Source organism: Lytechinus pictus, chromosome 8, assembly GCF_037042905.1.
Source record: "Lytechinus pictus isolate F3 Inbred chromosome 8, Lp3.0, whole genome shotgun sequence".
In the NCBI taxonomy this organism is placed as follows: Eukaryota; Metazoa; Echinodermata; class Echinoidea; order Temnopleuroida; family Toxopneustidae; genus Lytechinus; species Lytechinus pictus.
The window spans coordinates 1,154,548-1,168,410 of record NC_087252.1 but is presented as its reverse complement, the minus strand read 5'-3'; the positions used below and the strand labels follow the sequence as shown (position 1 = coordinate 1,168,410).

At 36.8% G+C, this 13,863-nt stretch overlaps 2 protein-coding genes across 2 annotated transcripts in view; one reads left to right on the top strand and one right to left on the bottom strand.

Moving 5' to 3' along the window:
- Positions 1 to 1,007: 1,007 nt before the first annotated feature.
- LOC129266403 (lysine-specific demethylase 8-like) overlaps positions 1,008 to 13,863 on the bottom strand; it is a 34,743-nt gene continuing 21,887 nt past the window's right edge. The window contains exons 7-10 of the mRNA XM_064103327.1: positions 7,789 to 7,921; positions 6,341 to 6,504; positions 4,552 to 4,725; positions 1,008 to 3,493 (exon numbers count right to left, since the gene is read on the bottom strand). Of these exons, the coding sequence (XP_063959397.1) occupies positions 3,347 to 3,493; positions 4,552 to 4,725; positions 6,341 to 6,504; positions 7,789 to 7,921 (618 nt within the window). The 3' untranslated portion in view covers positions 1,008 to 3,346. The remainder of the gene's footprint in view (positions 3,494 to 4,551; positions 4,726 to 6,340; positions 6,505 to 7,788; positions 7,922 to 13,863) is intronic.
- LOC129267326 (uncharacterized) overlaps positions 6,366 to 13,863 on the top strand; it is a 44,577-nt gene continuing 37,079 nt past the window's right edge. Inside the window, exon 1 of the mRNA XM_064103329.1 lies at positions 6,366 to 6,539. The gene's annotated coding sequence lies outside the window, so the exon portion shown is untranslated. The remainder of the gene's footprint in view (positions 6,540 to 13,863) is intronic.

The following is a 13,863-nucleotide window of genomic DNA, read 5'->3' as shown; positions in this document are numbered from 1 at the left end:
AATACTCAATTGGTCTGTCTTTTAGTCTTAATTCCAGATGGTGTCATTTCCACTTCATCTATCTAGTAAAATCACACTTCATAAAATAAAAGTTGGGTCCAGTTCCCTTAATCATATGGACTTTTATTGGGTGTAAGACAAAGTGGATATTATACAAAACGGGCAGTCTATAATGTGGAGACGGTTTACGGTTCACCATGTGTAATATGAAGAAGGGAAAGGGAAAATACAGGCAGAAAATTGAAATGGAAAGACGAGAAAGGATGACAAGAGGAAATTATAGGTATTCTTTTCTTGAAGTGAGTCAAGTCCTGAAAAGGACTGTAAACCAGATGAGATGAGCTAAATGTGGCTTAAGTAGCTATGATTTTAGTAGCAGGTTGAAGTGAAGAGAGGTTACTTGACGTTTCGGGCAGGTTGACTGTCGGCCGTCTTGAGGAATACCTCTAATATTCAGCTCATCTCATCTGGTTTACAGTCCTTTTCAGGACTTCAAAGAATACTTCTAATTTCCTCTTTTCATCCTTTCTCGTCTTTCCATTTCAATTTTTCTGCCTGTATTTCCTTTCCCTTCTTCATATTACACATGGTGAACCGTAAACCTTCTCCACGTTACAAACTCCACCATGGAAACCTACAAAGATCATCTGGGTAGTCTATCTGGAAATTTGACGAAACAATAAATGAGTTAAATGGAAATGAGACCAAGTGTTTATTAGATGGATTGATTGTGGGCAATCAAGGACTAGACCAGGAGGAATGAGACAAAAGACCATTTAACATTCTTTCAAAGAAATAAGGATAACTTGTACAAAACCAAATAAAAATTGATTACCTGAATGACACGTCAATCTTTTGATCCTTGTTTGTGGCTTCTATTTCATCAATTTACTCATTGATTCAGTAACATTTAAAATGTCATGGTAAAAGAGTTCACCAGAAGTGGAAAACAAATAATAAACAATACTAACATACAAGCATACCAAAAGCTCATAAGCTTTCAAAAATAAACATACACAAACTGGCCCACAAAATATATTTTCATTAAAATAAAAGAATATGATTTACTTTAAAAAAGAAGAGGAAAGTAAAATACCGAAGTATATTTGTTCCATTTCATATAATTATCATCTCAACTTCTGGATTTGTTTTTAGTCTTCTGGAATGGCTTTAAGTATTCTAATCTCTTCAAGGTGAAAGGCTATACTCCAGATGAAATTTATCTTGTATCAGTTTATTTTTTTCATGAAAATTAATTAGTTTTACGGACAAAAAAAAGAAGAGGGGGGGGGGGCTGGGGGTTGCAGAAATCCTTCTCATACACATAGTTAGATCAATATAATTCTTCTTCAACCTACACTGACTGCCTCCTTCAATCCTGAAGATTCTTGCAGTATTGTAGTACCGGGGGCCTTTTTCAGTAATTTCAAATAGTATAGATACTGAATAGGGTACTGTTATGTTATCCTCACATTCCTTTCAAAAACATTTATAGATAGGCCTAGCATAACGTATAATAAGGCACAATTATAACAGCATCATATTCATCAAGATTTAAAAAAATGCTTTATAATGCTTTGTACTTAAATGTTTTAATACTGTAAACCATATCAAAGGCACAATAATATGATTAATTATTATAGCATGATTCAATGTTTAAGATTTAAATATCATATACCATGCAGAAAGCAATAAAAAAAAATTTGAAACTATATTTCGTATTGCTTGATAAAATGAAAGACAAAGATAAAAATGGAAGACAGTACTGTGAATACCACTACACCAGGGGTATAATAAAACAGTTTTCTATTCAATATATAGATATACTAAGTATATACATGTATACTACGTAGGTTAGCCTTGAGATGTCAGTTTCAATTACAATAGTACAGTAGAAAAATATTTATGAGTTGAATATATAAAAATTTAAATGGTAAATGGTGGTGATTTTTTACCCAATTGTTAAAGAAAGCATGAATGATTGTAAGCAAGCAACCAGAGGACCGGTGGCTTAAGGTCCTCTCCGAGGGACCTGGTAATGAGGATAAATGTCTTACCAAAAGCTACTAGCGCACCAAGTGGGAATCTAACCCGGGTCACCAGAATCCGAATACCCCGCTCTACCGACGGAGCTATCGCGCCTCCCAAATTCATATTCTAGCGCAATTCTAGGCTATTATCTGTTGTAGAGTTCAATGGTTATAAGTTACCAGTATTTTCTCTCTCTCTGATTTAACTAAAATTACAAGAAAAGTTCTTTTTTTTAGTTGTGCTATATAAAATTAGAATCTGTTTATACAATTTCAAGGCACTGACACAAAACCCGGTCACACAACTTTTGCTCCAAGCTTTATTTCATCTATGATATAGGGTTAGAGTTGCATTAGGGGTTTATGTTTGGTTTAGGGTTAGTCTTAAGGTAGGGTATAGTGTTAAATCCAGGGTTCAAGTTGGTCATTCTATTAATAGATGGAATTTCGAGCAGAGCAATTGTTACCGGAGCAAATGTCATGGTACCCCCAAACCACCCCCATCCAAGATACAATAGAAAGCTATTACAAGACATCAAATCCTGACAGTCTACAATAAATAAGGTTTCACTCGCACCAATGAAACTTACCCCAACCAACCGATAGTCTGTCAACGATCTTGATCGATCTGGGCCCTGTCTTACCAAGAGTTGCAACTGATTCAATCAACCTCAACTCTGTAGAAATCCATCACTGTCATAATCTTTTACTACAGAAACAGAGATGCCAACCTGATCAAGAACATTTCACTATTTTTTGAAAGGCTGAAAATCAGTATTTTGGTGAGAAAATCAGTATTTCCACAGAAATACCATAAGACGCATTAACTGACACTTTAGAAATCAGTAATTTGCATGAAACCACCAGTATTTTTTCTCATTTTTCAGTAATAATTACTGAAAACCAGTACCACTTGGCAGCTCTGCATGCAGTTTGCACAATGTCCTTTGTAAACAAAGAGGAACACACCAAATTGTCAAGACAACAATGAATGCATGAGTATACATCAGATATCTAGAAAACAGTTTGAACACATCTGGTGGGTGTTTCATAGAGCTGTTTGTAAGTTGAGGCGACTTTAAGAACGACTGGTGATCCTTTCTTGTGGTAAATGGTATATTCATTAGCGATGGTTTAGCACATAAGAAAGGATCACCAGTCGTTCTTAAAGTCGCTCTTCACTTACAAACAGCTTTATGAAATCGCCCCCAGTTCCACATTTGCGTTTGATCAGATCAGTCGAGACTCTTTGTAAGACAGGAGCCCTGGAGCCAGTTTCAGAGGCGTGACTGAAGGGGTACTAGAAGAGCTAGAGGTTATAACTCATCGTGCATATCGTCTGCAGTGGGACCGCTTGGAAGATCTAGGATCCTGGCAAAGTCTTTGAAGTACTCCACGTCCATCTCTACGATTTCTTCTCTCGTAACGTAACCTTTGTTTTCATGGTCAAACATCTTAAAAGCCTGGATTTTAGAGAGAAGATAGGAAAACAAGTTGATTCAATTTGACTTGCTATGTTTGGGGGGGGGGGGGGTGGTGTTTGACAAACAGTTAAGTGTTACTTGGAGTTACACTTATGCTATAGAGTCAGACCTGTCAATTAAGGCTGTCCTAGCAAAACAGAAAAGTGGCCACTGCAGACAGGTTGCCCTTATAGAAAGGTTCTAGAACACACATTCCTTTCCAATGGGAAACAAGTTTGAAGGCCACTATAAAGAAAGGTTTTTCACTATAAGCAGCTTTAACTGTATATGGTATCTTACACATAACCTCAATAATGAATACCATGTAGTGCACGTCCTGTGAGTATGATCCGACCTGTGCGGGTGATGCATACATAGTAATATAATGGCCTGAATAGTCTCTGTAATTGTGGACGGAATACTGGCAGCTGCCGCTACAGTGTTGGCAATCCTTGATTGGCCTGACTATCCATAAGACCAAACAAGCCAAAATACTACAAACCCCTGGATGATTGGCTGGTCCTCGTTGCATTGACAGACAAACAATATTAACAACAATATGATGCACGCTACTGAGAATTTGAGTGAAACTCTTTAATAGTTGTGGAATTCATTCAAAGTTTGTATTAATCTTTGAAGCAAAATGACACAGGACTGTTAAGTGTAACAAAAGTTCCCACTCTAAAATCTAGAGACATTGTGGTCCCATTGGTCTATTCATCATTGCACATTATTTGGCTCAAGCTTTATCACGCACAATGATTATTAGTAAATATTTTCCTTAAATTTGGCTCAAATGTGATATAAATACAGGATTTAAGCAATTTTCTTTCTTCAACAATTGCCCAAGAAAGATACATGGTGTACCGTAAAACCTACTACATTATTCTTCTTCGCCATGGAAACCTTCAGAAGTTACATTTTTCTTAGCTAAGTAAAATCAATAATTTCGCTTGAATACGAGCCCAGGTATCTAGATGTAGAGCTTTGAGTTACAAATGAGGGGTTTTCGCCATTCTGTTTGTAAAATTGTTGATAATTTTGAATGCATGCCATACCTCTTCAGCCATCGGATACTCTATATCCCTGGAGTTTGTCTCATCTTCATCCTCTTTGGTGATATCCATGAAGTAATACTTGAACTTCTCAAAGTTGAGTTGATGGGATTCTCCGAGCAGTGTGAGAAAACTGTCTCGGAGAGCTTCAGGGTTCATGTAACCCATCTCAATCACCTTTAGGAAGGTTAGAGAGAGAGAGAGAGAGAAGCAGGGTTAGAATTTATCTTCATACAACATAATAGTAATACAGGATATTTATATAGAGCATTCCCAAAATCAGACACGTTAGAGGACAAACGAAAGAAACCTGAGCATCAAACACAGATGCCCAGGTAAGACTGTCCCTTGGAGAGCAGTAGGGCTATATTTGTGAAGTGCGCCTCTGCAAAACCAACCATAAGTCAACAAAAATGAATTCTGAGATTTTTATTGAGATTGAAAAAGTGCATCCTCGGCTTTAAACTGATTAATACATGTAGCTTGTCAAAACTGATCAACAATAACCTGCAGAAGTACTTGATTGGATGTGGAAGAAACTCATTTGCAGCTTTAAATATATAGGGCAAAACAAGGACTGATTTTCAAGGTTCATGTGACGGGTATGTACTTTGATATTATAGTCTGGAGTTCAGACTAAGGCTAGAGTACGAGAAAATGGTGGTTCTCCGATCAGAGATGACTGCGAGCGACAAACCCTTGTACATACGTTAATTTAAAGATAACCACATGGAAATGTGTGCTTGTGCTTTATTGAACAGATTGTGGACTAAGCCTGATAATGATATTGTGATGATCCGGAGTTTAGTAACAGTATGATCATAGGGAACCACCGTATTTTAACAGTTCATTCAAGCATGAGATGAGCTTACTGTGCAATCTCTGAAACTTCCAAACTGTCCAAAATATGGTGTTAAAAAAACTCCTATATCTCATCTTTTATTCAACATTAAAACTCATTTTGAGAGTACATATAATAAGAATTACAATTTTGGATGAACCAATATGCCATTTTTACCTTTTGGAGACCCTTTCATTATTTACAGAGAACAATTTCTGGTGACTTATTTGTGATCACCATGCCCATTTTTATTGGCACAGACGTGAAGGTACAAGATTTCATACAAGGTGGATAAGAGATGCTCTATTGAACTTGGCTACGCCTCATGGAATATAGAGTCTCTCTCTGTATCACAAAATACGAAATCTCAGGATATTCGCTGTTTGTTTTGTACACCACCTCGGAAGCTAGTGAAATATAAGTCTTGTAAAAACGTAGCCTTTAAACAACGACCTGTGTCAGTAACAATATTTATATCAAATGCCTACCGAATGGAAAACAGACTATTCAGGAAAGGCTTAGTGAATGCAAGGATTGCGAGCCCAGTCACAGGGCCTTTAGGAACCTGACTAGGATTTCTTATGTTAACCATTGTTTCCGATTCGGCCAATCAGCGAGGTATCGTTCGCATCAATGAACCCTGTATGACCCCGTACAAAGACCGATGGTGCTGATTGGTGCATTGGCATGCTCACGAATAATTCATACATTCAAGTCTGCTCCAGGTTTCAAAAGGCCTCACGACTAAGTTTGCTTGACCTTGCGCTAACTCGGGGTCGCTACTAGTCTTGTATCACCCACTACTTGATGAGGAATATAGCAAAGTCACGAGGCCTTGCCAAAAGCTAATAAAAGCGAGGATAGACAGACAGATATAGAAATATATAGATACACAGATAAGTAGTGAAGTAGTGTAGATAAATGAATATATATTTTCCCATAGATACTCACTCTGTCTCCCTTTTTATATGTCCAGAGAACTCTGACCTCATCCAGACCGGTGTAGGTATTTATAACATCTCTGCTACAGTCTGAGTCATCAAACGTGGGCAGAGATGTGAAGAGAATGGTAGCTGATACACTCCTGCCATGAGAACGAACCTGGTGTAGATAACCTGGATTTAGAAACGAGGATATTGAAGAAATTACTGTAAGTAGGACAAAATGATTTTTAAGTTGTTTATTTAATGGTATGGCACCAAAATATCTACAAGACCTTGTCATGCCTTATACAGTGACTCGTAGCCTAAGATCATCACACCAGCAACTTCTTAAGACTCCCAAGACACGTGTAGCAAATGGTGCGCAAGCTTTCTCTGCCTCAGCACATTCTATCAGGAATAATTGGCCGTTGAATTTAAAAATCATATCACTGGAGACCTTCAAATCTAAACTGAAGTCTTATGTATTTTAACAGTATTAGTTATTGGCACTTTGACACTCATCAAAACTCTCTCATTCTTTGTTTTCTTGTGCGCCTCGGAATAGAATATTTCTGGATAGATGGCGCTATATATTTTATTATTATTCCTACTTTTGAAAGAAAAATACCATAAGCTACAACGATGTATCGACTGTTATTGTTGATCCAAAATTTCAATACAAACTAGACAGATTCTTCAGTGCATGCATTTGAAAAAAAAAAATTCACCATTGCTTGACAAAAGAATAAAGTACACACCTTCATATATTTATTTATATTTTTCATTTTATTCTATTTATTTGGTTTAAGCATGGATACATAATTCAAAGATCCAAGGAGTAGTAACAGAACTTGTTCACAGTAATTACAAGGTAATCGTACATGAAGATCAAAATTGAAAATAAGAACCAAACACATTATTGAACATCAAACATAAAAATATAATGTGGTTAATCGTGGTTAAGGGTTGAGTAGAAGAAATAACCAATTGTCTCACAATGTATCAAACGTAGTTGGAAAGCGACGTTTTGTCTGCAAGCTGCTAGACTTTGTCAGGCAATGAGCAAAGACGCTGCTGCGCACGGGTTATATAGCGTCGGCGAGGGGTGGCGTGCCCGGCTGCACGCTATTGTCTGGCTCAACTCGGGTGTGAGCCGCTCTGTGATTGGCCGAAGCCACCGGCCAATTAGTGCTCGCACCGGTGCTCAATATAAATACATACAAGACAACAATAATAAAACAAATCAGTATCATGTCATGGAGTAAAATTTTGATCACAGAGGGTTTTAAATCATTGTAGGAGTGTGGGCTTTTCTTCCTCAAACTTTAAAATTCTGGAGATTACAGAAAAGAGAAGGGCAATACATAGAAAACATTAAAGATATTTCCACCTATTCGTTTTTAAATCGTTATGACAACTAGCGTTTATCTGCAAATCAACATTAGCATTTTAGTACTGAAGAGGGAATATCCTTACCTGCGGGAATATATAGACAATCACCAGGATTGAGTGTTGCCCAGGTCCACTGGACTTTAGCTACGTCGGGATACTGAAACATATTGATCATATCAACGTCAAGTTTAGAATAACCAGATCCGACAAAATTGGGCTGAAAGAGAAAGAAACGACCAATAATCATAATAAATATTACAATGTTGACTCATTGAACATGTGGAGGCCAAGCTTATTAATCTGGGCCCGTCTTACAAAGAGTTACGATTGATCGTGACTCTATGGAAATCCATCAGTGTCATAATTTTTTCTACTGGAAATTTGCACAAATGTCCTTGGTAAACAATGAGAAGCACAGTGAATTTTCAAGAAAACATGGAATGCATGAATACAAATCATAGTTAGAAGATATTTTGAACAAACATAGATGTTGATGCTGCTGGCCATCTATAGTTGTGATTGATCAGATCAATCGCAAATCTTTGTAAGACGGGCCCCTGAATTGAAACAAATAGCAGACACAGGAATAAATCATAAACAAGAATCACTGTGAATGAAGATACATGTAGGTAAGTGTATTTGAACATGGCGGTCACATCAATATCAAGTTGAGAATAGCCAGATCCAACAAGAAAGGGCAGAAATAAAAGGAAATATGCAAGCAATGTGATGAATATCAATCGGTTATAAAACACATTGGTTATATAGACATCCAAGAAAAACTGAAACTCAGCTACAAGAACAAGTTGATCATTTCAACATCAACTTTAGAATAGCCAGATTCTTCAAAAAAGGGCTAAAATAAAAGGAATGAAAAAATCAATAACTGTTGTGTCTATGAGGATTGGAACAAATACTTTTGTATACATCATTAATTAAATGTTATTATAAAATTTACTCAAAGTGTCAGGGTTTTGTTGTACTGAGTATCCGTTCACAAGTCTACCTCTCTCTTTTCTTTCCGGACCCAAATATAGGGCCGTGACAATGTAGGTAATATAAACATCGAGACAAAGCCCAAAGACTGGAATAGGTACATGTAGATCATATTAACATCAAGTTTGTAAAATCAAGATCAGAAAAAATAAGGTTCTATAAAAAGATACCATTAAAGCCAAATAACTATGGACTGAATAAACATAAGAAGGCAAAGATTGTTTTAGTCTAGGAGATAGGGGGCTTTATTCAGATTTTTTGGTGGGGAAGGTATGACAAGCTTATACGAGGTAAAATTGTACGCTGATTAAAAAAATGTCACTCTTATTGACCGTACTCACGCCATTTTGACCATTTTGGCAATTTTTTACCAAAAATGAACATTTTGACCACTCTTTGGAAAATGGTCCCTTAACAGAATGCTTTTGTAGCCACAAGCAATTAAAGGGTCTATCATAAGTAACAAGGCAAAAGCGATTTTGCGTCTCGTCCACTTATGAAAATAACCAGAAATATTGTGATTTGCGAGGGCACGCAACAGAATTGTATCAAAACTTTATTGTGAAATGACTGGGATGGAATAAGAGCCTTGCACGTAAACTTTAATGTTGACCTGAAAATTACCTTTGACCTTACCATGTGACCTCCGACTGCAGCACAACATGCAGGTCGCCTAAGTATATCTACCATCCAAGTTTTATTGAAAAGTGTCTTACGGTTGCGGAATTAGGTCTCATAAGAGAGTTTTGCATGTAAACTTTAACATTGACCTGAAATTGACCTTTGACCTTATCATGTGACCTCTGACTGCAGCATAACATGCAGGTCCCCCAAGTCCATCTACCATCCAAGTTTGGTTGAAAAGCGACTTACGGTTGCGGAGTTAAGTGTCATAAGAGTCTTGCATGCAAACTTTAACGTTGACCTGAAAATGACCTTTGACCTCACCATGTGATCTCCGACTGTAGCATAACATGCGGGTCCCTCAAGTCCATCTACCATCCAAGTTTGGTTGAAAAGTAACTTACGGTTGCGGAGTTAGGTGTCATAAGAGAGTCTTGCATGTAAACTTTAATGTTGATCTGCATGAAATTTTTAACGTTGACCTGAAAATGACCTTTGACCTTACCGTGAGACCTCCGACTGCAGCATAACATGCAGGTCCCCCAACCATCTACCATCCAAGTTTAGTTCAAAAGCGACTTATGGTTGTGGAGCTTTGTCATTAGGTTTGTGACAGACGGACGACGGACGACATTTGGATCCCTACAAAAACTGTAAGTCTCGCCTTCACCTCTGGTGGGCGAGACAAAAATGAACCCAGATTCCAGATAAAGTGGTATCATTTGCCAAATTACAATAGAAGTGATCATTTTGGCCATGTTTTGGCCAAAAATGACAATTTTCATGACTTTTTGTCCGAAATGTATTACAAATATTGATCAGAGCTACGATTGGATGTCTTTGGAAATCCACATTTATTTTCAAAATGTGCGCTGGATCATAACAATCAACCTCATGCAATTAATTCCAATAGTTTTCATTAGTTTTGACTTTTGACCTATGAGGGTCATTTTGGGTACTAAAGACATAACTGACCATTTAGTGCAAAACTGTGCAAATCGGTCGGAATTTGAGGGCCTGCGGTGTGCTTTATCTTCCTCCTTTATAAAATGGGAATGATGCATAGGTCCTTCTTGTGTAGAATTTCATGCTGATTCCAAATATGTCAGTCTTAATGACCCCATTTAAAAGATTATGGTCATTTTGGCCAATTTTTGGCCCCCCAAATGACCAATACCATCTGTTCAATACTTCAATTTATCCCAAAATACTTGAATGTTACTAGAATCGTTACAAGGGTGTGCTGTGACACCTACAGTAACACTGGTGTATTAATCATTTAAATTGAGCGTCCAAAAAATATTTTGACCACCTTGGTCATTTTGGCCACATTGTCCCCTGCCCAATGTGTATACTAAATCAGCCTATAGCGACCATGGTGAGGAGACAATTCAGGATTGTGTTAATATTAGAATCAATTATTGTTAAAAGGGAAGAGTTGAAAGCTTTTGGGTGAAAATCAATGCAATGGTTCCATATAAACCAGTGTTATTGGCCGAACTATTGGACCCTGTGGTTATTTTGATCACTTTTTCCTCAATAATGACTAGTGACCACACATTATTTGATTTAAAAGGGGCTCAAATGTAGCGTGAGCTACATGTACAACACCAATAATCAAGAGTTTAATGAATGTGATAAAAACCTTTACATCAAGTACATAAAGTTGTTTGACCATGCACTTTGGTCATTTTCATGATTTTAGGCACATTGAACATTTTGTAAATAGGGGAAGGCGGGGTAAGTTGTGACACTTTTTGCATTTTGCATGACATAATTGATATGACTAATAATATTGTAGAAATAAGTACCTTGCCTTTGAATATGATTCTTGGGAAATCTTTTTCACCTATATACAACGTTCTACCCCCACACTGAAAGTAGTTGTGACGTTTGAAAAAAACGATGTCAAGTGGCACAACTTGCCCCATCTGTGGGGTAAGTTGTGTCACCTTTTAGGGTAATTTGAGCCACAAAAACTATGTACAAAATGTATGCGGGAAGAACCAGCATGTCAATTTTTAATTTAAAGTCTTTTCACTTGCTAATTCTTTATAAATACTAACATTTTCTAAAAGTAAAAGAACTGTCATGTGAATTTGCTCTTTTCTGCCTGCATATCGATGGCTTTTTAAGGTTTGATTGTTTTTTTTAATTTACATTACCATAAGAATTACAATGGCTCAACTTGCCCCATGTTGGCAGGCTCAACTTACCCCAGTCCGAACTTAATGAGATAATTTCGCATCTACACATTTCTTATGCATCCATCATGTAAAAGACTGTGACAAGAATGAAGATCCATACCTGGACTGACAATGTTGTTCTTATGTCTTTTTATATGTAAAGACGTGTGTGTGTAAAAAACACTTATCTATTTCACACCCTTTTTTACTTTTTTGGCTGAAATTTGTATTTTTCCCTCTAAAAAGTACTTTTTGTTTCAAAGTTGAAAACAATGTGGTGGGGTTAAGGGTTATGTAAATGGGTCATCAATACATGACACCGCCATAATGTCTGACTCATTCATTATTGGCCTGGGGGTGGTGGCTCAACTTGCCCCTATGCTCAACTTACCCCGCCTTCCCCTATTCATGGAAACAAATTCAGGAATGAGATATTATTAGCATCATTTTATATTAGATAGGACATATTGCAAAAACTTTTTGAATCAGATTAATACCATGATTTCAAATATATCAGTCTTAATTACTATTTATTGGTCATTTTGGTCCCTACAATTAGCAATGACAAGTGGATGCATCAAAAGTATTCCAATGTTGTTGCTCTGTATTTTTGTAAGATTTGTTGTATCAATCATAATCAGTGACAAATTATTTAATTCAATATGATATTAACAATAGTACATAATCAAAATGTGACCATTTTGGCTACTTTGACTGTTTATCCAATGTGTGAATTTTGAAATAAACATGACTGAGCAGCAATTGTAGGTCTATGAACTTGATGAAATGCGTTCAATCCCTTTTGATGGGAAATATAAAAGGCTCACCTTGAGTAAAAATTGTGCCAAATATCTTGTGACTGTCTACTGTGGCCCCTTTGGCCCCCTTTGGTCCTAAATAGCCTGAGAATTTACAAAGCGAAATAGGTCACAGTGAAGTTCACTAAGAGTTTTGACTATCATTCATTTTGACCATCTTTTTTTTTTTACAATGCTTTGCAAACCTCACATTGGCATGATTGGTGAGCAGCAAATTAACCCTTAATTCTTTTGAAGAATACTGGGTAATAAAACACATTCTCTATATGAAATTATTCTCTGTGCCGATTTTTGGTCACTCTTTAACAATATTACTTAGGGCAAGTTTTCAACTTTACCAATCATGCCAATATGAGGTTTGTGAAACATTATACAAAATGGCAAAAGTAATAAAAAATGCATCATGGTCAAATCTATTCGTGAAATTTACTTTGACCGATTGCTTTGTAATGACGCACCTTTGAATTGAGGATTAGTGCCTTCTTCTAGAACATAGTTCTCTGTATAATTTAAATTAAAAAGGAGGGAATGATGTTATGGCTATTCAAGGACCATACAATGACCAATTGGGCCGTATTAGACAGTGGTGATAATAATAATAATAATATAGGGTATTTATATTGCGCACATATCCACCTTGTTAGGTGCTCAAGGCGCTCCTATATTACCCGGCTAAGCTAGGCGTTCATAGCGCACACAGCTTTTTAAGGAATTACTTCCTACCGGTACCCATTTACCTCACCTGGGTTGAGTGCAGCACACTGCGGATCAGTTTCTTGCTGAAGGAAATTACGCCATGGCTGGATGTATTTGGCACAATTTTTTACTCAAGGTGAGCTTGCAATATTTCCAATCGAAAGGAACTGAAACGCATTTCCACAATTGCTCCTCAGTTATGTTTATTTACAAAAGTCATACATGGGATAAATGGTCAAAATTGCCAAAATGGTTACAACATTTTGATTATGTACTATTAGCAGTATTATATTGAAATCAATAATACATCTTATTAACAATACGGAGCGACAACAACATTTGAATCCTTTTTGATACATGCAAATATGATTGGTCATTGTCGGGACCAAAAGCGACCAAAATGACCACTAGCTCATAAATGGTAATTAAGACTGATATATTTGGAATCATTAATCTAGAAAAATGTCCTAACATTACATGTAAATGATGCTAAAATGTCTCATTCCTGAATTTGCTGCCCCATATATGTGAGGTTTCCATAAACATTTACTGTGTGGTCAAGGTGGCTAAAATCATGTAAATGACCACAGTGCATGGTCAAACAACCTTATGTATGCTCGATGTAAAGGATTTTATCAAATTTTTTAACACTCTTCACCGATCAATGGTAGCTCATGCTGATAATGATACTGACCTACATATGAGCCAGTTTTGAATCATCAAAGCATGTGTGGTCACTAGTCAATATTGAGGGAAACGTGGTCAAAATAACCACAGGGTCCAATAGTTAGGCCAATAAAACTGGTCTGTGTGGAATCATTTCATTGATTTCCACCCAG